Here is a 21,271-nt window from a genome sequence, read left to right as displayed (position 1 = left end):
CTATAGCCTTCCCATAGTGCAACGCTGTAGTATTTTGACGTCATGACAACAGTGTGATTGTAAAACAATATGGCGCTGAGATAGTAAGCAGACTGTTTTCAGCTATATTACGATGGGTTTGTGAAAGATATGGCAAACAATACGGTGTTTGAAGGGTCGTATTAGACACGTAAGTCATATTTAAGCGATGTCTGGTCAATTAGGCTCGCCGAATCAGCTGATAACCACCTTAGATGAGGACGGACTCCAGGAATTGTACACTTGGATCGATGAAATTAATTTATCTCGCCCAAAGCGTAACATTTGGAGAGATTTCAGTGATGGAGGTAAATGTGATCATTTCTTATCCCTGTAAATCATACAGGCATTGCTAATTTACTACATGGAGGTGGTTGTGCTCGCTAATATCTAAATGACGCTAAAAAAATTGCCGTCTTTTCGTCACTAGAATAAACATCGAATCAAAAGATCATTACGTATCCATTAAGGACTTTGTTTGTTGACATTATCATGTCACTGTTGTGGATTTATAGTACATTTGGTTATCTTTCTTATCACTAAGAGGTTAATTTTTTTCTTGAAAATTTCGGGACATTTAAATTTGACACTCAACATTTTTGATCGAATCATGTTAGCGATGATTTGATTTCACATGGCCTCGTTGGAACATTTTATCAATTAGTTTGTAGAGATGATTGCCGAGGATTAAACTCGCCCTGTCTAGTTGATGGAAACAGAATATAGAAAAAAAGGGCTTTCAATTGATATTTGATCGATAGAACATAGTTAAATGGTATCGATTGGTACATGTATAGGTCAATCATGATTGATTAATGAACAGTTGTGCCAACGATCGGCCCTTTTTGCAATGAGCTGACTAAATCAGTTAATGACTCTACCAAAACTGTAGACAAAGTTCTATTAACAACAAGATGCACTGAAAAACAGCAAAGCATTTGTTGACCACAAAGCCAACTGTAAATTGCATGGAAACTGAACACAATCTATTATGTGCTGTTGGTAGGAAAGGTTACAAGTCATGCGATATTCAACCCCCTCAATTAAAAGTGTTGCCTTGGCTGTACTAAGCTAACTGAAGTTTAGAGTGATGTTCTGTAGTCCTTATTTGTTTCAGTACTTTGAATGCTTTCTTCTATATATCATTGATACTTTTTGCAAATAGTCTACATTGTATAATGCCTCAGTTGGGTACCATTTCTCATTTGTTCAGAGGATCTTGCTTTAATTCTTACAGCTTAGAACTTTTCTACTATTGTCAACTAATTTTTCACTGTTCAATTAAATGTGGAACAAAATAGAAACATCAACACAAAAACGCACCAATTCTGTTCCACTTTGCATAATTCTGTCATGCAATCCCTGTAAATAGATATCTGGGAAATTTGCCCCCGCTGAAATATCAGTTTGGCTTGTAGGATGATAAATATCGTATTAGACATTTTTGTGTGTCATATTGCTCAGTATTTTTCCTTGTTATTTGTAGTTTGACTTGCCCTACGGGCTTGTCAAAATACAGCATACCTCTTAAAAAATACTGAGCAATACTACACACAAAATGTCTAATAAGATATATGTATCAGCATTACCTGATGACACTGAACTCCATTTTGATTAATTCCAGACATCACAGAAAGGTCACTGAATAATTGTTTATTATACACCTTAGATTTACAGCAAAAAAAATTTGCTTTTACCGGAGTTCCATACAGTCTGTAGGGGGCTATCATGAGCTAATGTTGATCTGCATGGGTAGCCACTGACAGTCAGCACAAGATTCATTTCATAAATTATCCACTCAGGGATTTATCCATATTGTTAACAGTCATGCGTACATGTATAGATGTTAGTGGAAGGTTGTACCAGTCACAGAAATGTTGAGTTTGTAAAAATCCTATTGGCATGCAATTTCAAATAATATTGTTAAAAAAAAACAAACAAACAAGCAAACAAAAAATGGAAAAACAAAACTTACTCCTTAGAGGATTACTGGCTTATAATTTCTCTTGTCAGTGTTACCCTTGAATCACATGTAAAGGTCATGAAAATTAAGGAAAGGAACACCAATTTAAGAAGCCCTTGGTTGTCAAACAAATTCTCCATGCCAGTATCATAGGAAGAATAAAGAGAACAGTGGGGAGAATACCACTTCCCATGTGAAGGTGTAGAGAGTTAAGTGGGGGTCATGAGAAAAGAGCGCAAGTGATGGCAATGTACTCTAATCAAACCTTTAATCTGACTTATATTCTTTCGATGGAAAGTTTAAGGGAGCATATTTGCTTTGATTTTTCAGTTCTTGTAGCAGAAATTGTAGCACACTTTCTACCCAAAATGGTGGAACTCCACAACTATTCGTCCACAAGTTCACAAGCCCAAAAGCTAACCAACTGGGATACTCTGAATAGTAAGTACATGCTGACTGTATCTTGGAATTGTGATACTTTCAAATGTAATTTGGTTTTATCACCTGAGTTGTTAACATTTATAGATTGGCCATGGCTAAGAGTTTATAATTAAGATGATATTTCAACTGTCAGGCCTTTGTCATTTGTGACCTCTTACGGGAAAACGTTCCGAATGGTTAACCGTTTTTAAACGGATAGCCGTTAACCAGCCGTTCATCAGCCGTTCGAATGGATTGGCCTGCCATTTGAACACCTCAAGCTATCGGTTCTTGAATATTCATCATCCCATCGAGCCGTTCGAGCTATCCGTTTAAGAAACTTCATCATCCGTTCGAACACCTCTAGCTATTCGTTCTTGAATATTCCTAATCTGTTTGAACGCCTCCAGCTATCCGTTCTTGAATATTCATCATCTGTTTGTACGGTTTGAGCTATCCATTCGAGAAAATTCATCAGCTGTTCACTTGGCACTTTGGCAACGATGGTAGGAACATTTTTGGTGTGATCGCAATCCATATCTTCTCTCGCTGAATTCTCCATTTTGTGATTATGTGAAGTGGCAGTAATTGACACAAGATGTTAGCAGTTACCAAGGCAATGCATTTTTGATGGACTGACAGGGAAGCTGGGATTATGGAAATTTAAACCTGTTGAGAAGTATCGAATTGTATGCTTTTCGCGTGCAAGTTCCTTGGTTGTACCTTATCTTAATCGGTTGAATTCAATAATAAAAATATTAATTATAATCCATTTGAATGCGCTGAAAGCAAAGGCGAGTTATTCAAACGATTGAGTTTCAGGTGATCACAGATTGTGTCAAATACCTCGCGTAACTTAACACCGCGTCACCCAATGCGTGACACTTTCATGAAATAATCCTTTGCTTTGGCTCAAGACGAGAGCTTGGGACGCCTGTGTCGGTATTTGTTTTAACGAAACCATCTGTTCAAATAATTTCTAAAGGCGATTACTTCTTCAACCGCTTAGCGGATTATCCATTCGATCTCATCTGTGAGGCTCATCTGTTCGAAAAATTAGCACTTCGTCCGTTGGATAATTTTCATTATTAAAAACTAGATCATTGGATAAAGCAATTCAAGACTTTTTATTGGCTTAGCCATTATGGTATATCAGCCAATATACCATAATCTACAAATATGGCAAATATAATTTAATAATTTAATTTAACGTTTTTAATAAAACAATTATTCCACTTGCACTTGTTGGATATAAGATGATTATAGCCAACTCGGCGCGACGTGCCTCGTTGGCGTGGAATAACATCAGCCATTTTAAATGTGACAATTAACAAGTACATTATCACCTGAGTTGATGAAACCAAATGATCTTGTAAATTGCAGTCTCCACTGATGCAGCATCACAGTTTCCTCCATTATAAACATACCCCCTTTATTCTCTTTGAAATGATTGTTGATTAAACTTTTGGGAGTTGGTAATATGATATCAGTTGGACATTTTATGCTTATATGCCCAAATATAAGTGATGACTTTGCTTAATTTCATTGATGTGCATTTTGTTTTCAGGAAAAGTTTTGTCAAAACTTAACTACACTGTACCAAAAGGTACCGTTAAGGAGATTGCAGAGTGCAAACCAAGAGTGATAGAAGTTGTACTTGCAAATCTGAGGATGAAAGTGAGCAGAGCTCTGATTTTTTTTATTAGGCCTCTTGATAGAGGGGAGTCAAAGAATGACAAATTATGCAGTTTTTCCTCAACTTTTTGATTGGTTGTGATCATACAATGTAGGTCAAATGCCAAGTGCACCATTGTGTCATATGCTAAATTGCCTTGTACATCTAGGACTTAATCACAACCTTGGTAATTTAATTTGGTAATTCGGTAATGCTAAATTGCCTTGTACATCTAGGACTTAATCACAACCTTGGTAATTTAATTTGGTAATTTGGTAATGCTAAATTGCCTTGTACATCTAGGACTTAATCACAACCTTGGTAATTTAATGTTGCACTTGGCCCCTCAAGCTGAAAATGTCTTGGAACTGTATATGACATACTTCATCTGATGAAGAAACTCATGAAATGTACATACTTAGTTCTTATTAACCAAGCGGAAGGTCTGAATGGGAGAATCTTGACTGAGGTCGCCAGTACAGACCGAACGCAGTGAGGTCTGTATTAGCGACGGAGGTCAAGATTCTCCCATACAGACTGACGTAGCTCGGTTAATAAGATATTTATTATATGGCTGTGATTATTATATGCCAAATTTTTGTATTCTTTGTACCTTTTTCTTCTAGACCGGTCTAGATGCCGGTCTAGATGGGAAAATCTAGACTGCTTTCAATATTGATTTCAGCCAATCAAATTCGTGAATTTGGTAGTTCCCAGTCCTTGTGAGACACAGCCATATAATAAATGTACATACACACCAACTTTGTTATTTCAAGTCCCTGTAGGTTCACCCCTTTGCTTCATCCAGTAAACAGTAACTAAATACCCCCTTCCTCTTTAATCCCCAGCAACAATTTTAGAGTAGAATATTGACAAATACATCAGCGAGCCTTGCATAAGGCCATTTACTAGTGCCTGTTTAGCTTGCGAGTTGGCTAATCAATACTTGAGTGTTGCCTTTTGGCCCCTTCTCCATCCACTGCTTTCTATGGAAAAAGTTGACGCCTCTGATGGTGCATGTGTTGTTAGTATTTTAAAAGCACAGCTAGAAGTTGATACATAACATTTCTGTATTTTTAGATTGAGAAGTACATTGCAAAGAAAAAAGCAGACAGTTTGAGAAAACAGCAGCAGGTGTATGATGAGTTCTCACCCAATGGGCCCATCTCTGATCATGAGCCATATCTGTATAATGATGGGCAGGCATACTTAGGTACGAAACAACTTATGTTCAAAGCTGGATTGAAAAATTTCTAAGTTTGTAAGTGATGATGTGCCAGACGATGATGAACCCTTACATGTAAGTGCAAGCTTGTCTGAGGCTGTTTTGAAGTAATGTGAAAACTTATAATTGGAATTAAGATCTAGTTGCACAATTTTTTGCAATCAAGGAATTGACTGTGCAGAATTAAGTCAAATGCTGATAGATGAAAGCCCTTGAAATACCAATAGTGTGCAGGTATAATATGTATTTTAAAATTTCTCAAATTGGATTATTGCACTTCACTCAGGCAATGCACCAATTGGAGTGTATTAAAATTTCAATTGTTACTGGACCATAATATTATCCAAAAGTTTCTTTGACTTGGAAGTTGTCTATTATGTACAAGTGTATACATACAGGTGTATGCATACAGGTGTATGCATGCAGGTGTATGCTTACAGGTGTATGCATACAGGTGTATGCATACAGGTGTATGCATACAGGTGTATGCATGCAGGTGTATGCATACAGGTGTATACATACAGGTGTATGCACACAGGTGTATGCATGCAGGTGTATGCATACAGGTGTATGCATACAGGTGTATGCATACAGGTGTATGCATACAGATGTATGCATACAGGTGTATGCATACAGATGTATGCATACAGGTGCATGCATACACCTATATTGACTCCAGTAACTACACTGTTGGTCATACTGTTGCTGAGTTCTGTATTAATGTTTTGATGATCCTGCAGGTCCAGAGAATAACTATGGCTATGCATTCAATACTAGTTATACTCAAAGGAACCCAGTAAATGATGTGAGTCATGTTTTTCTTCAACTTTGTTTTGTTTGTATGAACACCTCATTCCCTTCTTGATGTTGAGTTTTTTTTTCTCCAATTTTCTTCTCATCGCATGGAAAATTGGAGAAGGGGAACATATCAATGGTTTGATGACTGTTATGAGGAGTACTATTTCAAGTACCATTTCGAGTGCGTGGGTTTCATCAGGTTTCCAAACACGAGAAAACTGATCAAAGCACGAGGCTGCAGGCCAACTGCTTTAATTGTTTTCGATTGTTTGGAAACCCTGATGAAACTCAATGCACGAGTTTTAAGAAGAGCTACTCAGTCGCACCTCTGGAATAAAAGAACACGGAAATATTCACGAATTTTTCACATGCTTTCGGCAAGTTTCTTGTTGTTATTCACTTGAAATATACTGTAAACTTACGAGCAAACAAACTAAAAAAAAAAAAGGAAAAAAACTAAAAACAGACAAAAGAAAAGAAAACAAAAAACTATAAAAACTTTAGGCTAAGTGCTTGTCGTTGCATGCATATTTCTATATTTATTTATCAATATTACTAATCATTTAATTTTACGATTTTTTTAAAATAAGGCTGGTGGCTCGTATGGAGCGCAGTCATACCAACCTGGTCCTAACCCATATCAAGGCCAGGATAAAGGCGCTGATGGCAGTCCCAGGGGGGGTAATGCTCGGCAGAAGAGTAAAGACGGTAGGGGAGGACCGGGTAGTGACAAACCAAAGTTTGCTCCTGCTCATCAAGGAAAAGGGTTAGTTTCATTTTACAGATTGTAACTCATTGTGAACTTAGGGGGCATTTGCAGGTTTGTGTTTGAAAAAACATTTTCTCTGGTGTCCAATATCTGCTGTACTGCTTGGGAATTTTATCTCTCAACATTTTCTCAGAATCTAGGCCACACGAAGCGGTGGACGTTAATAGATGTTTGTAATTACAATTGTATTTTGTGGAAGGGTTCTGCTTCATTTTTAAACGGGTGTTCTTTAATACAGCAAAGGGCGGGTTTCCTCATGCAACGAGAGTGTGTGAGTGTGAGAATGTGTGTGTAACCTGATACGACGCAAGTGCAAAGGACTTTTGATCATGCTAGCATCGTCTCCGTCCGCGCGAAAGAGACAGCAAAGGGTGCAGGGTAGGCAACGCAATAGTTGTCACATTCAGTGGCACCGCATAGGTACTTAGACTACGTACCAGTTCAGAATTTGCTGTTAGTAGTGAACACTAGGCGAGCGAAGCCAACGTGGTTTGGGCAGGAAAATCGCGATGGATTTTGTCGTGTTTGTTTGAGTTTTTGGGATAGTGGTGTTTATGTTTTAAAACATGATAGAGAATCGCCAGCAGTTTAATCATTTTCGGATCAGAAAACGATTCAGTTACCTTATAAAAGTAAAGTGTTCGCTGTAGAATGTGTTGCTCACAAAGTGATATCTCGTGCTTGTGATTATGCGTAATAGATGCTCTGGTTGTTTGTCTATGCATGTAGCAGTATTTCTCTTTGCTTTTTTAGAAAGGTTCCTCGGTCTCATTCGTATCAAGATGTGAATGGCACTATGGATCCTCACAACCCTCGATTGCTGCTAGAAGAAAAAGAACAAGCTTTACTTGCCTCTCAAGAAACCATACAGGTGAGTATATCATTTGGAATAAAATAAATATTCTGTTTTAGACAGGGTATGCGATTAAAATGGTAAGTTTGTTAGGACAGGCGAACGAGACTTGAGAAGAACGAACAGAAAAAATATAATGAATGGTTTGACTCTTTGACTTTCAAGATCTGATTGTTAATTCTCCCCTCTGGCTGCACTCAGCACTTCTTTGTAAATTAGTTACAAGAATTCGGAGTTAGATCAAGATAACAGCTTCAGTACTTGACAAGTCTGAGTATTCTCAGTACCTGTTTGCTGAGTTATGTATGGATATTATGTATGGATATTACAGGAAGGAGTTACATGCTGATCCCTTTTGAAGTTAAAGGGCTAAGATGGAGATAATGAGCACGATTTGCAAATGGCAAGCCGGCGGGGAGGAGTGGGGGAGGGTTTACGGAAACTTGGAATACCGGAAAGGAGGCTTATCGGAGCGTTTATGGTTGATTTAAGCTAAGACACCTCAAGTATTTACACTCGAGTAAGGTAAAGTATGGACAGTTTGTATTTCCATCATCGCATGAATATTTTCTCTTTATTCCAGATTTTGAATGTCAAAATTCGACGACTCGAGCACCTACTGCACATAAAAGATTTGAGAATAGACGACTTAACAAAAAGACTACAGCAAGTAACCCAACCACCTCCAAGACAACTACCACCACAATCCAACCCCCCCTTCCCCCCTGCGGTGGAGCCTTCTATACCATCCATGCATATGCATCACCAGAATCCACTTCCGCCGGTGCATCACTCTCCCTATAATCCACAACAACTGCAGGAACATTAGTCTTTCGTGCAAGACAATACAAGATGTCCAACCGGAGCCAACGGCTGACGCGCAGTCACCGTGACGCGCAGGGTTATGGCGTGGTAAAAAGATCATCTGCCCTATAAAAGTCAGGAATATATCGCCCTAAAGACGGTTAGCGAAATTTTAAAGTAGTAAACCATACGTAATTAGGTCTACTGTACATGCGCAAGTGCAAATAAAATTTCCTTAGGGCAGCAGTAATCTCAGCTGCATCAGGGATTTTACTCTAGAGGTTAATGTTGCAGTTTGGTATTGTTGTGTATATATAGATAGTTGGTATCGTTTAATCACTGCACCAAAGTGTTGAAGTTACAGTTAATTGTAAAACAAACGCGTCGAAATCTTTTGTAGAGCCCAAAAAATGCAGCACTGTTTTTTATTGGTGAAACGTAATGAGGTTTCTTCTGCCCCTTTGCTGTTTACTGCTTTTGGATTTCCCTTGGCCAAATGACATCACAGATGAAATGAAGTTCTTGCAAATGTACGTTTATTGAGCATCTATGGACGTGTAAATAAGATAAAGTGTCACATAATATTTATATTCGAACCAAGGTAAATAAAACAAGGATTTGGTGGGAAGAACAATGTTCGTGAAGATGAGAGAAGAAGCTGAACGGGGTCAACGAACCGATAGTTACTTTAATCATTGTAATTGTATGTTAGGCGATGGAGCGGACTTTTAAATTGCTCTACGAACTCCGGGGCGGTACGTCAGGGACAGACAATAGGTTTAAAACGACTTATGAGAATCTTTACCACTGGTTGCTCTTGCTGTAAAGACTCTGAGTAATAAACTTATAATTTATCTTGTTAAGCCCGTGTTTATATTGGTTCAGGCTGTACCATACGCAGTCTCAAGAGACCATCTCGTGTTTGAAAATCACGTTTTCCCAGACTTGTCACTGTGACTGTTTCATAGTAAACTCCCTATTTTATACACCGATATGCGTCTTGACGGACGCGCAAATATAAAGTTTACTGTTTGTTCTCATCTGAACACCTTGCTCCGTTATTTGGGAAAAAAAAAAGGAACAAACTGTAAACAAACAAAATTAACAAATCAATTAAAAAAATTGTGAGTAGTTCCACAATTCTACAACAGACTATAGTTTGCTAGATTCAGTTTAATTCTACGAAAATTTACAATGCTATAATAATACTCAATTCATATTGCCCGAGATTTTTTTATTCAAAAGAAACTTTACATCTTGAGATACAATGTTATGACGTCAAGATAGGATATAAAAATTCTTAATGAATAGTGGTGCTCTTAAAACGGGAGAAAACTACCATCAAATTATCAAAGGCTACTTGCGGCCAGCATTGGTAACAATTTTTATTATATAACTCGTGGAAACTGGGTCTCCTCAGTAACCATTTTTATGGGGTTCAAGATTGGAATCTTGCATATTACCTCGTTAGTGAAGCTATCAAAATCGTATCTGGTGGATGGAGAACAAACTTTCAAAGCAATCATTACCTCATTCTAAAAAAATTCAAGAATCCCTTCTTCTTCTAAGAGTGCAAAGGAGCGGATTTTTTGTATTTGTTTGTTTATTTTTTTAACTGACTGGTGTCGAGGTTCTAGATGGTAACTTTGGTCCACTTTGTAATCCTGCGGTTCTAACGACTCGGCAACCCAGCCAAGCTTAACTCTGCGGGAGGGAGTGGGGCAAGTTATCTGGATCAATCACAGAGCGAAGTTAGGCAAATTCCGGATTACCAGCTCTATTCGCTAGCTAACCTCACTTGTATCGTAAACTTCACCCTTTCGTGAAACAAAAAAGCCATAGTAATTACACAAGCTGACAGATAAAAGGCACTTATTATCCAACTACACCTAGACGAGTACAAATATCACGCGGCATTTGTACTCGTCTATTGTAGAGTACCGGTTAAACAGGTTTTCTCGCATCGCGCAAGCGAAGAATTGAATTGTAGTTACGAAAAAAAAACAAAAAAAAACAAATGGCGGACAATTTGAATCATATTTCCGACGACGAAGAGTCAGAATGGCTGGCAAATATAGATCCAAGTTCATTAGATGAATCGAACGAAGAAAAACAGCTTGACGACCAGAAAATTTCTTCACTTAATAAAGAAAATAGAAACAGCAACACAACGCGCCAATTCCGTTCCGCTTCGCATACTTTTGTCACGCACTCCCCGTAAATGCATATCCGCGAATTTCGCCCGCACTGAAATAACAATTTGGCGTGTTGGATAATAAACAACTTATTAGACGTTTTGTTGTGTAGTATCGCTGAGTATTTTTACTCGTTATTTGTATTTTGACTCGCCCTACGGGCTCGTCAAAATACGGCACAACTCGTAAAAATAATACCCGGCGATACTACACAACAGAACGTCTAATAAGATTTATTAAAAACTAGATCATTGGATAATGCAATTCAAGACTTTTTATTGGCTTAGCCATTATGGTATATCAGCCAATATACCATAATCTACAAAATATGACAAGCGTACGTGTCAGCTTAAAATTAAAAGGGAGCTAAAAAATTTAATAAAATTTTATAATTTAATTCAACGCTCTTAATAAAACAATTATTCCACTCGCGCTTGTTGGATATGAGATGATTATGGCCAACTCGGCGCTACGCGCCTCGTTGGCTATCTATCATCTCATATCCAACGCGCGCTCGTGGAATAATTGTTAAATATATATTCCTAAGGAAACAAATTGCATCACGGGATGCAAAACTTGTAAAAACGAGTGTGGTAAAGTTATGATTTTCGCACTACTTAATACCGCATATCCTAATTTGCACACAGTTTTATGTTTTACACTTGAACATGACAGGATGGAAAATGCGTGCATTGTAAGTACCTCTCGTCCCATGCAAAGCCTTAAAAAATTTTTCTAAGGCTTTCCATGGGACAATGGGAGGTACTTACATTGCACGCATTTTCCGTCCTGTCATGACGTGTCAATAATTTAAACAATGTAGGATAAATTAGACATCAAAACGGCCAGGAAAAAGATATACGGTAAATGCTCAGAAGTCCTCATCAGAGAAAGTCAGTTGATAACTTCAGTTAGAATTGTAAAAACGTCAGAGGCCTCTTCAGGACTACTCTTACTCTGACGATCAGAAAACCGGCAACATTAAAACAAAGTTCTTGCCATAGTTACGTTTAATTAAGTATGAAGCATTAGCTTAAAGGGTTGGGACTCAGTAGCCAGCAGATCGGTGCGACCAAAAAAAAATGATTCGATCCATTTCCGCCCTGCCAGACTAGTTGAATTTGCGCGAAGTGCCGTTCAAAGAAAAATAACTGTCTTTCCATTTATGCACAGCAATTTCAAATTTTCTGACTTAGAGCGTTTTGCTGACGCGACCTGTTCATGTTGCGTCGCTGTGTCTTGTCTTTTCAAGTGTCTGTGCCCTAAAAGATTCCAAAGAAATGTCTACCAAAGAATCAATGGTTACAACGGGAGTCTTGTAAACGGCAAAATAACTTGTTCATTGCTTCACGCTTCAGTAACGTTACGTAACAAGGAATAAGTTTTCTCCGAGTTTTTTTTCTCCGAGTTCTTGTCCAGTGAAGGCGGTTTGAGATGCTTTATCAGCCTCTCTTCCCAGTTCTTCCTCTCAGTGAAGTCATGATGATCCAGGAAGGTCCTGTTGCGAAGGGCCTTGGGAAGCTTGCTCCGGTCAACACCGTCAATACGCACCACAATTACCGAAGAGTCACCCATCTCTGTGCTTCGATATAGCGCCATCTCTAGCTCTCCGCGACAGAATTTGCTCGACATGTAGTTGTGCGACATTACAGCCAGAACTTTTCGGCTCGTGTACACGCTCTCTGCCATGTTGTCCACCACAGGCTTTCCAGCCTGAAAATCTCTGTCATGGATACAGTACTTAAGCTTGTGCTTGTCCAAGAGCGGCAAGAGTTCTTTCTTAACCCAGTTTAGGTCCTGGCTGCTGAACGTCACAAAAACATCATACCGGAACTGGCGACCATTTACTGGAGTTTCTGGTAAGTAAACAAACAGATAGCGTAAACTAGTGTTAAGCTTGAAAAACCGTGAAAAGTGCTGTCTTTAACTAACCGTAATCCAAGCACACGAGTTACGGCCCTTTATCTTATAAGAATATCTGAAACCACAATTTTCCACTATTGCCTCAGCTGGTCTCTCTTTGTTTCATATATTTCTGAAAGAAAACTGGAGTAGAAAAAGGACAAGAAATTTTCATTCCGAGTTTTCTCATGGGCATTATTTTCAGTTCAGTTTTCTCGCTCCAGTCTTTTTCTTTCGCCCCAGACTGTGAGTAAGAAAGAGAGGAAGAGATGCAAATCACGTATTTTTGCTGACCATAGCTTTCAGAGAGGGCGGCTCAAAAATAACTTGAAACTTATTGAATTTCAATAATAAAACTAGATGTGCAAGAATTGTAGACTACGAGAAGTTCTTCCAATTCGCTGAAGTCCGTCGCTCTAGCAAAAGAACATCAACGAATGAAATGATGTTAGCGGGTCGCGCGGAGCTTTGGGAGTAAGGCTCACGAAATTGGGCTTTCGCAGCCGTGCGCCTCACTCCCAGAGTTCCACGCGGCTCACTAGCATCAATTTTTTTTCTTTTTCGCTGACATTTTTTTGGACTCAGGTAACAGACTTCACCGAAAAGAAAACGCTGTTTGCAATCTTCGAGAATCAAAACATAAGAATTACTTTCACAGTCCTCTTCGTTACGCTTTGTTTGATCTCACTTATTCACTCAAAATTACTCCTTTTTTCTTTACCGCTAATTTTACTTCCGAGTCGCATTAAAAGATTGTGATATCATGTACATAAAAAAAAAAATATATATATATATATATACCAAAGAATGGTTCTTCATCACTGCGCTTTTTTCTGCAAAGTCTGTATGCAAACAAAGCTGCAATGAAACCCATTATAACGCCACCAGCGGTAATGGAGCTGATGGCGACCAGCGGACTTTCATCAGACTCAATGCGTGCAATTCCTTCATCATCTGAAAAAAGAAAAGGTTAGTCATTTTATGGTCTCCCTTTTCTTAAGTCCTAAGAAGATTTTAAAATGCTCAGCTTGATCGAACTAAATTGAATAGTAATCAACTAGCAAACAAACCACCGAACATACAAATGAAAACACAAGGAACAATAATAATTGTCACCTAAGAAAATTTAGTGTCCACTGAAGGCACAAACAAGAGCCGACTTAAATTAAACTAAATTGACACTATGTCTTTTCATTGTCTCAGTTTTGTTTGATATTCCTGTATTATTCTCGACAGATTTTCTAGCTATTTATCCACTTTTTAAAATTTACCTGTACCAAATATTTCGAATGAAAAATTTTTAATGTACTGGCTATTATTTAATTCACAGCATCAGTTAATTATCTGAAAGTTAAATGAAAGTAGGAAAACTTTGCAAGAGAATTGCGTCGGGCAAGAGCAAAAAACATGAAATAAGACTGCGGATGATGAATAAAATGCCACATTTATGAAGAAATATATTGTGCTTGAAACATACCATCGCCTTCTTCTCCTTCGAGGGTGACAAAAACTCTTGCTTTGACAAGAATTATTTTGAAATCTGCAGCACAGGTATACCACCCAACGAATTGATCGCTTACATTAGACATCTGAAGCTGAAACAAAACCATCTCTGTTGAGTTGGCTCCTTCTCGAGGGCCATATGATTTAGGGTAGTATTGCAATGCAGACTTTTCGTGAATCCTAGTGTTGTTAAAGATCCAATAAGTGTCCGGCTCCAGTAACTCAGCTGGATATGAAACTTTGCATGTCAGACGTGCAGGAGATCCCTTATTTACAAACGCTTCAGTTGGATTTGCTGAGATCTGAAAATCCTCTGAAAAGATGGGATAAAATAAGCATAGTTTATTATGAGAAACATTTCACCCTTTTTTCTTCTAAAAGTGATCAATGGCCACGCTCTAATTACATCATATTGAACATTGCCAAACGCAAATTAAAATGATAACGAGGAGTGAGATATTTATCGACGAAGACATGGGAGAGAAGCTTTTAGATCGTGGTTTTTGCTGTCATCCTATTCTACCCCTGTCTCACTCACGTGTGCGATCAAAAACTGAGAGGTTACCTCAGCATGTCTCCTCAAAATATGGTCATAATCAGATAGAGCGTCCTGACCGTGAGGTCACGTGCCAAGTCCCGTAGAAACCTCCAGCCTAAGTATATACCTTTTTTTCTTGTTATGTTCGTTGTTTTTCTATCTTTTTCTCTTCACAAGCAAAGAAACAATTCTTATAGTTAGACTGCAATTTCAGAAATTACCGAAAAGAAGCCTGGAAAAATTCAAGCTTCGACAAGACTCGAACCCATACCTCCCAGATACCAGGGAGTTTAAGAACCGAAGACGGCGACGCCGTGGACAAAGTCGGTTAAAAAAGGAACTTATATTTTACCTACGAATAAAAAGTTACTCTAAACTGAGTAATTTAGTTTTTTTTCTCTCTTTCAAACCATCTCGAAACTGAATATGGAACTCGGCATTGAATTAGAATTAAGCATTTCAAAAACTTAGCCGTCGTCGTTCACGTTCTCCAGACAACGCAAAGTTTGGTCATTTACCGTTGTTGTTTTGCAGGGGACGAAAAGAAATTTGCAGAGATTTATAACGCATGTGCACGTTATACCTTTGCCGTCGTGCTTTCTTAAACTCCCTACTATTTGAGTTACGAAGCCAGATGTCGCCTGGGAGAAAGGCAGATTTTAGAGAGTTCTTCTTTCCCATAGAGGAATTTGATAACAACTCGTAATGAAATAAATTTCATTTGACCTGCACATGAAAATCAAGCAAAGAAATGGCCCTTGCAGATCGCTTGGAATTTTAGCAGACAGAAAAGAATTTATCGCTCAAGTTTTTTGTTTTGTCCGCGGCCTGCTTGTTTGTGTTTGTGTTTGTGTTTGTGTTTGTGTTTGTGTTTGTGTTTGTGTTTGTATGCCTGTCTGTCGGTGTCTGCCCATCTCTCCGTTCCCTTGTTCAAAGACTTGAAATTCAGGTTAGAAGTAGATTTTTCTAAGTTTTTGAAGTAGTATTTTTTAATGATACACCACAAGCGACCCGTAGCCATTCAAAACTCATGATTCATCACGGAAAAGATGCTCATGAATAAACAGTATTCTGATTAAAACCAACCTCTGGCTAGAATCTGCAGGGTTCTTCGCCTCTCTTCAAATCCTATGGAGTTGCTTACTCTGCAGAAAAAATCTCCTTCGTCTGCCTTTGACACGTTGAGTATCGTCAAAGCAATTTTTAAACCACTACGTAAGACCTCACGGGATAATCTGATATTTGGTGTTTCGCTGACTATCGTTCCATTGCGTTTCCAATAAAACTGAGTGGTATCTTCTGTACAGTTTTTCTCCGTACAGATGCACTCAAGAGTAGCACTTGTTCCTATCACTGCTGGAATGGGAAACTTTTCACGATAGCCGTAGTCGATCATATCAATTCCTTATAGATAAAAAAAAAGATTAAAGTATGTTAAATCAGTTTTATTCCTTCTCTTCCTGCTTAAATAGTGGAATTAAAGATCCCAATCACTGTACATTGAGAAATCCCATGGAGTTTTGATCCTCCGCTTCGCTCATTTAAACGTAATATGCTCTCATTTCTCCGCACTAAGGTTAGTGCCGTGAAACAGATAACTTTTCTTGTTGTTTTTTGTTTCCTCTTACCATCAAAGAACTAATTTAGAAATATTACGATCACAATTTTTTCAAGAAGATAACGAAAACTTTTTATATAGAAAAATCGTCATTTACTCACGTCTCACTTGGATTTCTACGCTCCTCTCAGACGTACCAAACACGTTATCAGCACGGCAAGTGAATTTCGAATGCTGATGTTCCTCTCGCACGATGAGTATTTTCATAGACAATACGTTCACTGCTTGTTGATGTAATAAGTACGTGTTCTGGGCGTCAAGATGGTGAATCTGGGAACCATTTAGCCACCAGGACACACGAGGAACTGGCCATCCATAAGCCCTGCATTCTAATTCAGGTGTATTTCCAAGGTCGACTATTCTGACAGCCGAATCAGACGTTTGTGCTTTTGGCTTAGCTGTGGGGTAGAACATTTTATAAAATTGGTAAGAGCACACGAGGAAAGCGACCCGCTTTCTCAGCACATATTTTTGCTTACTTGTAAAATTTTACGCGCGCGTAACTTGCGTGTAAATTCGCCATCTTGCACGCATTTCACGTGCGTGTAGGTGCTGTTATTCCTGCAGCCTGCACTGTATGTGTCTATGTGCTTTAGTGGGTAAAGGCTTAGTGATAATGAATTTTTCTGCCAAAGCACGACCTGAACGACTAAAAGAATCATTTAAAAAAAATCCAAAATAAAGCTGAAGAAAAGAAGCAAGATGCGAAAAAAAAAAAAAAAGAAGGAAATAGCAAACTAAAAGAAAAAAAAAAAGAGAAAATGAAGAGGTGGATAAATGGACGAACGAACGGAAGAATGAATGCGTTGATGGATAATAAATGAATGAATATAAATGAATCATGAGTGGAAGGGTGGATGAGTAGATAAGTGGATGGATTAATGGATTACTGGATGACTGGATGAATTGATGAGTGGGCGAATGGAAGAATGGACGAATGGAGAAATGAATGAATGGATGAATGAGTGAATAGATGAATGGATGAATGGACGAATTGATGAATGGATGAATGGATGAATGGATGAATGGATGAATGGATGAATGGATGGATGGATGAATGGATAAATGAATGACTGGATGAATGAAAGAATGCATAGATAGACAGATGAAAGATAAATGATCGAATGAACAAATGAATTTTGCACACGCTTGGGGGTGACACAAAAAAAAGCTTCTGTGAAAAGTTTTTGTGACCATATCTTTTGAATCGCTTATACAGTCAGGTTTCTGACACATTCCTATTAGGTACTGCCATCTAAAAAAATTCTGCGAAACATTTTTTCCGGTGACCTCGCCCACACCTCACTCGTATCAAATAACGTTCAATAGAAAATTCGCTAAAGGCGCCTTTCTTAGTCACGGTCGAAGAAACCGGTGGGAGCAAACTGTACAACTGACTATGGCCCTTTAAAAGCCATTTGTCAAAGCTGCTATAACTTGAGAGCTTTACTAAAGCGACTCTTAAGCCTGTAAGAAAAAGTTCAGCATAAAACCAAACGAAAGTCCTATTTTATTTTGCGTGCTATACTTTTCAATTCTCCTGATTGTTCAAGAAAATGTCTGAAACTGGAATGTATTTGACGCTTATTTCTGGTTCTACACTTCCTATTTCTTTTTACCAGCGAAGTAACCAACGCTGTTTCGATTACGAACCAATTTTGTAGGAGCTTTTCAAACGATTTGACAAATTTACAAATGAAAGTATAAATTAATTTTTTTCTCTATCATTTTAGTACGCAAAAATGAGAGGTGATTAAATAAGAGGGATGTTAAGGTAAGTGCCGCAAGCGCAGTTTGACGAACGAAATTGTTCGGAGACTAGGATACCGCATTTTCAGTTGCATTACACTTGTCTCCCTTTGTAAAATTATTTGAAAATTACACCTTTGTTCTTTACGCCTCTCAAAAATCATGCATGCAACGGGGCTTAATGAATTTTTTTTTTTGTAATTTTAAAACATTATCTAAAGTGTGAAATGCTTTTCCCGAGCATTTTGAAGCCTCTTTCAATTTCCAGCCGCCAAATATGGTAGAAAGAGTTTTGCTTCTATCAGAAGCCGCGTAATCTTTTGGTAGATTGTATCGAATCCATTCAAGACAAGAACATACTTGTTCAGCTGAATTTTGTATGAGGAGGAAAAAAATTTGCACTTTGCACGTCCTTAGGCAGGAAACCTTCCTCCCTTCATTTCCAAACAAATTAAAGAAACTTTATATTTCGGTGTCATGTTGCGCCTCCATTCCGGATGTGCATTCAAGATCGAATATGAAACTATTGAGCAGTCATAAATAAAGAGGAATTATCTACAACTTTAATTGCTTAGAACACAATGTCTTACCAGGAGAAACGGAACACGAAGCGTTTTCCTTGCCACGTTCCGCTTTGCATTTATATGTCTCTATGTCTTTGGTCATATTTTTGAGAACAACAGCGGACCATTTCTTATTTTCCTTTGGATCCTGCAGTGTGTGCTCCTCCTTGACTTGTTTCCCATCAAGTGTCCACTTAAAGACGTTTGCAGAGCGACCGTTTAGCGTACAGTTCAAAACAGCTAATACATTGATAGGAGATCTCGCAAGGCTCTTGTCGCCAAGACCAATACTGCACTGAAAAATGCCCAGTACAGACTTGAAGGAAAAGAACACTGTAAATAAAGAGAAACAAAATTATTCACTTACCAAAGAAACATTTCCGCTGACTAAAGGCTTCTTCCTTGTGCTTTAACAATACGCTCGACTGGCATCACTGGAAAAGGCATTTTTTTTCTATCGCTTCGCGCAGTTTTGAGAGAGTTAGCGAGAATAATGTGTTATAAAAGTTAAGGCTTCGGGAAAAAGTTTGACACAAGCCCTTGCTGAAAAGAAAAAGAAGTTTGAGACCAAGTTTTCTAGTCTTCTCATTTTTTTGTTCATGGAAGGCGATATGGTCCATTTTACCGATTGTTGATTTTTATATCAGAGAAGTCGTGGTCAGGGCATTAGTTTCCTTCGGTGGCTTATAAACCAGTTTTTACCTCCTACCAAGATTTTACTTGCATTTAATTTGTAAAATTAGAAAACTACGGAAAAAGAGAAAATGTATGTATAATTTAGTAAATTTCATGTACCACCAAAAATGGAGCCACCTAAAGGTGCAATCCAATAAAACTGTACGATTATTACATCATCGTTCATATTTCCTCCTTTTTTTTCGTTTTGTTTCTTTTCTTTTGATTTAATTTTTTTTTATTTCTTTTCTTTTTTGCTATAATTTGGCTTTAAGAGAATCTTCAGCTCGGCTTCTTATCTGCAACAAATCTAATCCAAAGAAGTTTTTTGTTTAAAATGAACCATAAGAACGAAAGATATTTTAAAATGTTTGAAAGTTACTAGTGCAGCTTTAGATCTGAATTAAAAAAAAAGAGAGAAATTAAAAAAAATAAATGTTAGGCAGATCTCTTTTTGAAATTTGACTCCATCTACGTTGTAATTGATAAAAACACGAAATTCAAACAAGTTTAATGAATATAAGACAATAACTTATGGAATATTACCTCTATTTAGCAGAATAGAGAGAAAGTCCTAATCATATTTTTATTGCTTTTGCCAGATACCGCTATCACGCTTTAAACTGTGCAAATATATGTAAGCTTTTTGGATTCGACATGTTTCAAAATGTTATCTGATCATGAGGTAAAACAAATTTCAAATTCATCCACTTCTGCGGTGCATTAGTTCAAATCTATAATTTTTGAGCTCAATATACCTCAGTAAATTGATTTCTGCCAATTAATAGCTATATTCGCTCTCCTCCTTTTTTTTTTTTGTTTTGCTGTTTTGAATTGCTTTTCATTTCACCGCATCAAGGTTTACCGTAAAATTTGTCGGAGAAATGAAAAAAAAAAAAAAAAAAAACAGGACGTCGGGTTAATTTTCCAATTTTCTTCTAGATTTCAGAAATGCATCTTGATGACATCATTCGGAACATAGCATGCAAATTTTACCAGCACTTAAAGCGCCAGTGACAGGTGCAACATTTCACGATCGATATTGTAAGTTATTCAAATTATTCAAAGAAACTGGAATCGTGGTTTCTTTTTACATACCGACAAAATACAGGCAACTTGTCACCTTGATTTGGTCTGAAATTCATCAGGTCGGAACCCCTCAGATTGTGTTCGATTTATATTTGGTGTCGCGAGAGGACGCTTTGGGATTATAAAATCAATAGTCCCAGAATTATGTTAATAAGAATTGTAGATCTAGAAGAGTCGTTGGAGGATATTCAGTCACGCGATGGAAGCGACGCTTGAGTTTTTAACCAGTAGAATATGTTATTTTTTCTTGAATATCTTGCTGCAAGTCTATGCAGTTCGAATATTATTTTTTGCTGGGAATTATGCCTCAGCTACGCTTATATATTTTTAACTTCACGAAGGGCTAAGACAAGTTTAACGTCATTCAGCGAGAACTAGGATTATCGAGGATTGATTTGTGTCTCTCTTTATCCTCTAAAATGCAACATTTTCCAAAGAAATTTAAAATTCGAATGAAAAGAGGTCTACGCGTTAAATACACTACTTACCAACAAGAGACAAAATAAGAAAGAGTATCTTAAAGATACGCTGGTACATTTTAAGCAGCGCTTCCAGCCAGACAGTCAAAAGAAGAGGGCTTTAAATGAAAAACACAGAAACGTATTGAGGGCAACTGTGAACTGCCGGTAAATTTGCCTTTAAATGCAATTTTTATCACGTCTGCGCGGTTCAGGCATAAAATGACAGGATGTCATAGTTAAGATTAATAACATCCAGCTGTTTTGGGTTGTTTTGGCGGCCTTCTCCTTTGTTATCCTGCGTCTGCCCCCCACAACTGAGGGGGAAGTTTTTAGATCAGAAATTGATTGAAAGCTCTACACGAAGCACGAAAGAAATAAATACTTCCTAAAGGGCATTTTTTTTTTGTAAAAATGAGGTTCAAATAAGTCGATAGAGTCGAAGGAAAATGATCT

At 37.8% G+C, this 21,271-nt stretch overlaps 2 protein-coding genes across 2 annotated transcripts; one reads left to right on the top strand and one right to left on the bottom strand.

Moving 5' to 3' along the window:
- The first annotated feature begins 43 nt into the window (after window positions 1-43).
- LOC111345001 (sperm flagella and cilia-associated protein 1) lies at window positions 44-9,388 on the top strand. The gene is made up of 8 exons (XM_088750265.1): window positions 44-326; window positions 2,312-2,422; window positions 3,969-4,078; window positions 5,157-5,289; window positions 6,042-6,106; window positions 6,690-6,865; window positions 7,622-7,739; window positions 8,305-9,388. Exons 1-8 carry the CDS (start codon window positions 188-190, stop codon window positions 8,548-8,550), a joined length of 1,098 nt encoding a protein of 365 aa, XP_088606391.1. The 5' UTR covers window positions 44-187; the 3' UTR covers window positions 8,551-9,388.
- Window positions 9,389-10,976: 1,588 nt separating this feature from the next.
- LOC111344996 (uncharacterized) lies at window positions 10,977-21,002 on the bottom strand. Its single transcript, XM_088750198.1, has 7 exons — window positions 20,846-21,002; window positions 18,621-18,926; window positions 16,383-16,679; window positions 15,750-16,067; window positions 14,100-14,438; window positions 13,424-13,576; window positions 10,977-12,576 (listed from the first exon to the last, which is right to left on the bottom strand). The coding sequence occupies exons 1-7, from the start codon at window positions 20,892-20,894 to the stop codon at window positions 12,068-12,070; spliced, it is 1,971 nt and encodes a 656-aa protein (XP_088606324.1). The 5' UTR covers window positions 20,895-21,002; the 3' UTR covers window positions 10,977-12,067.
- Between the last annotated feature and the right edge of the window lie 269 nt (window positions 21,003-21,271).

Source organism: Stylophora pistillata, chromosome 2 (assembly GCF_964205215.1).
Source record: "Stylophora pistillata chromosome 2, jaStyPist1.2, whole genome shotgun sequence".
Taxonomy (NCBI): Eukaryota; Metazoa; Cnidaria; class Anthozoa; order Scleractinia; family Pocilloporidae; genus Stylophora; species Stylophora pistillata.
Note: the sequence above shows the minus strand (reverse complement) of the source record. Positions and strands in the feature narration are given on the sequence as shown.

What these genes read in the sequence shown, in the direction of transcription:
- LOC111344996 (XM_088750198.1), bottom strand. Translation starts at nt 20,894, where the DNA reads ATGTACCAGCGTATCTTTAAGATACTCTTTCTTATTTTGTCTCTTGTT. An exon ending in TCTTATTTTGTCTCTTGTTG is followed by an intron (nt 18,927 to 20,845) that starts GTAAGTAGTGTA and finishes CTTTATTTACAG; the next exon opens with TGTTCTTTTCCTTCAAGTCT. An exon ending in TTCGTGTTCCGTTTCTCCTG is followed by an intron (nt 16,680 to 18,620) that starts GTAAGACATTGT and finishes TCTACCCCACAG; the next exon opens with CTAAGCCAAAAGCACAAACG.
- LOC111345001 (XM_088750265.1), top strand. Translation starts at nt 188, where the DNA reads ATGTCTGGTCAATTAGGCTCGCCGAATCAGCTGATAACCACCTTAGAT. An exon ending in GAGAGATTTCAGTGATGGAG is followed by an intron (nt 327 to 2,311) that starts GTAAATGTGATC and finishes TTGATTTTTCAG; the next exon opens with TTCTTGTAGCAGAAATTGTA. An exon ending in TGATGGGCAGGCATACTTAG is followed by an intron (nt 5,290 to 6,041) that starts GTACGAAACAAC and finishes ATGATCCTGCAG; the next exon opens with GTCCAGAGAATAACTATGGC.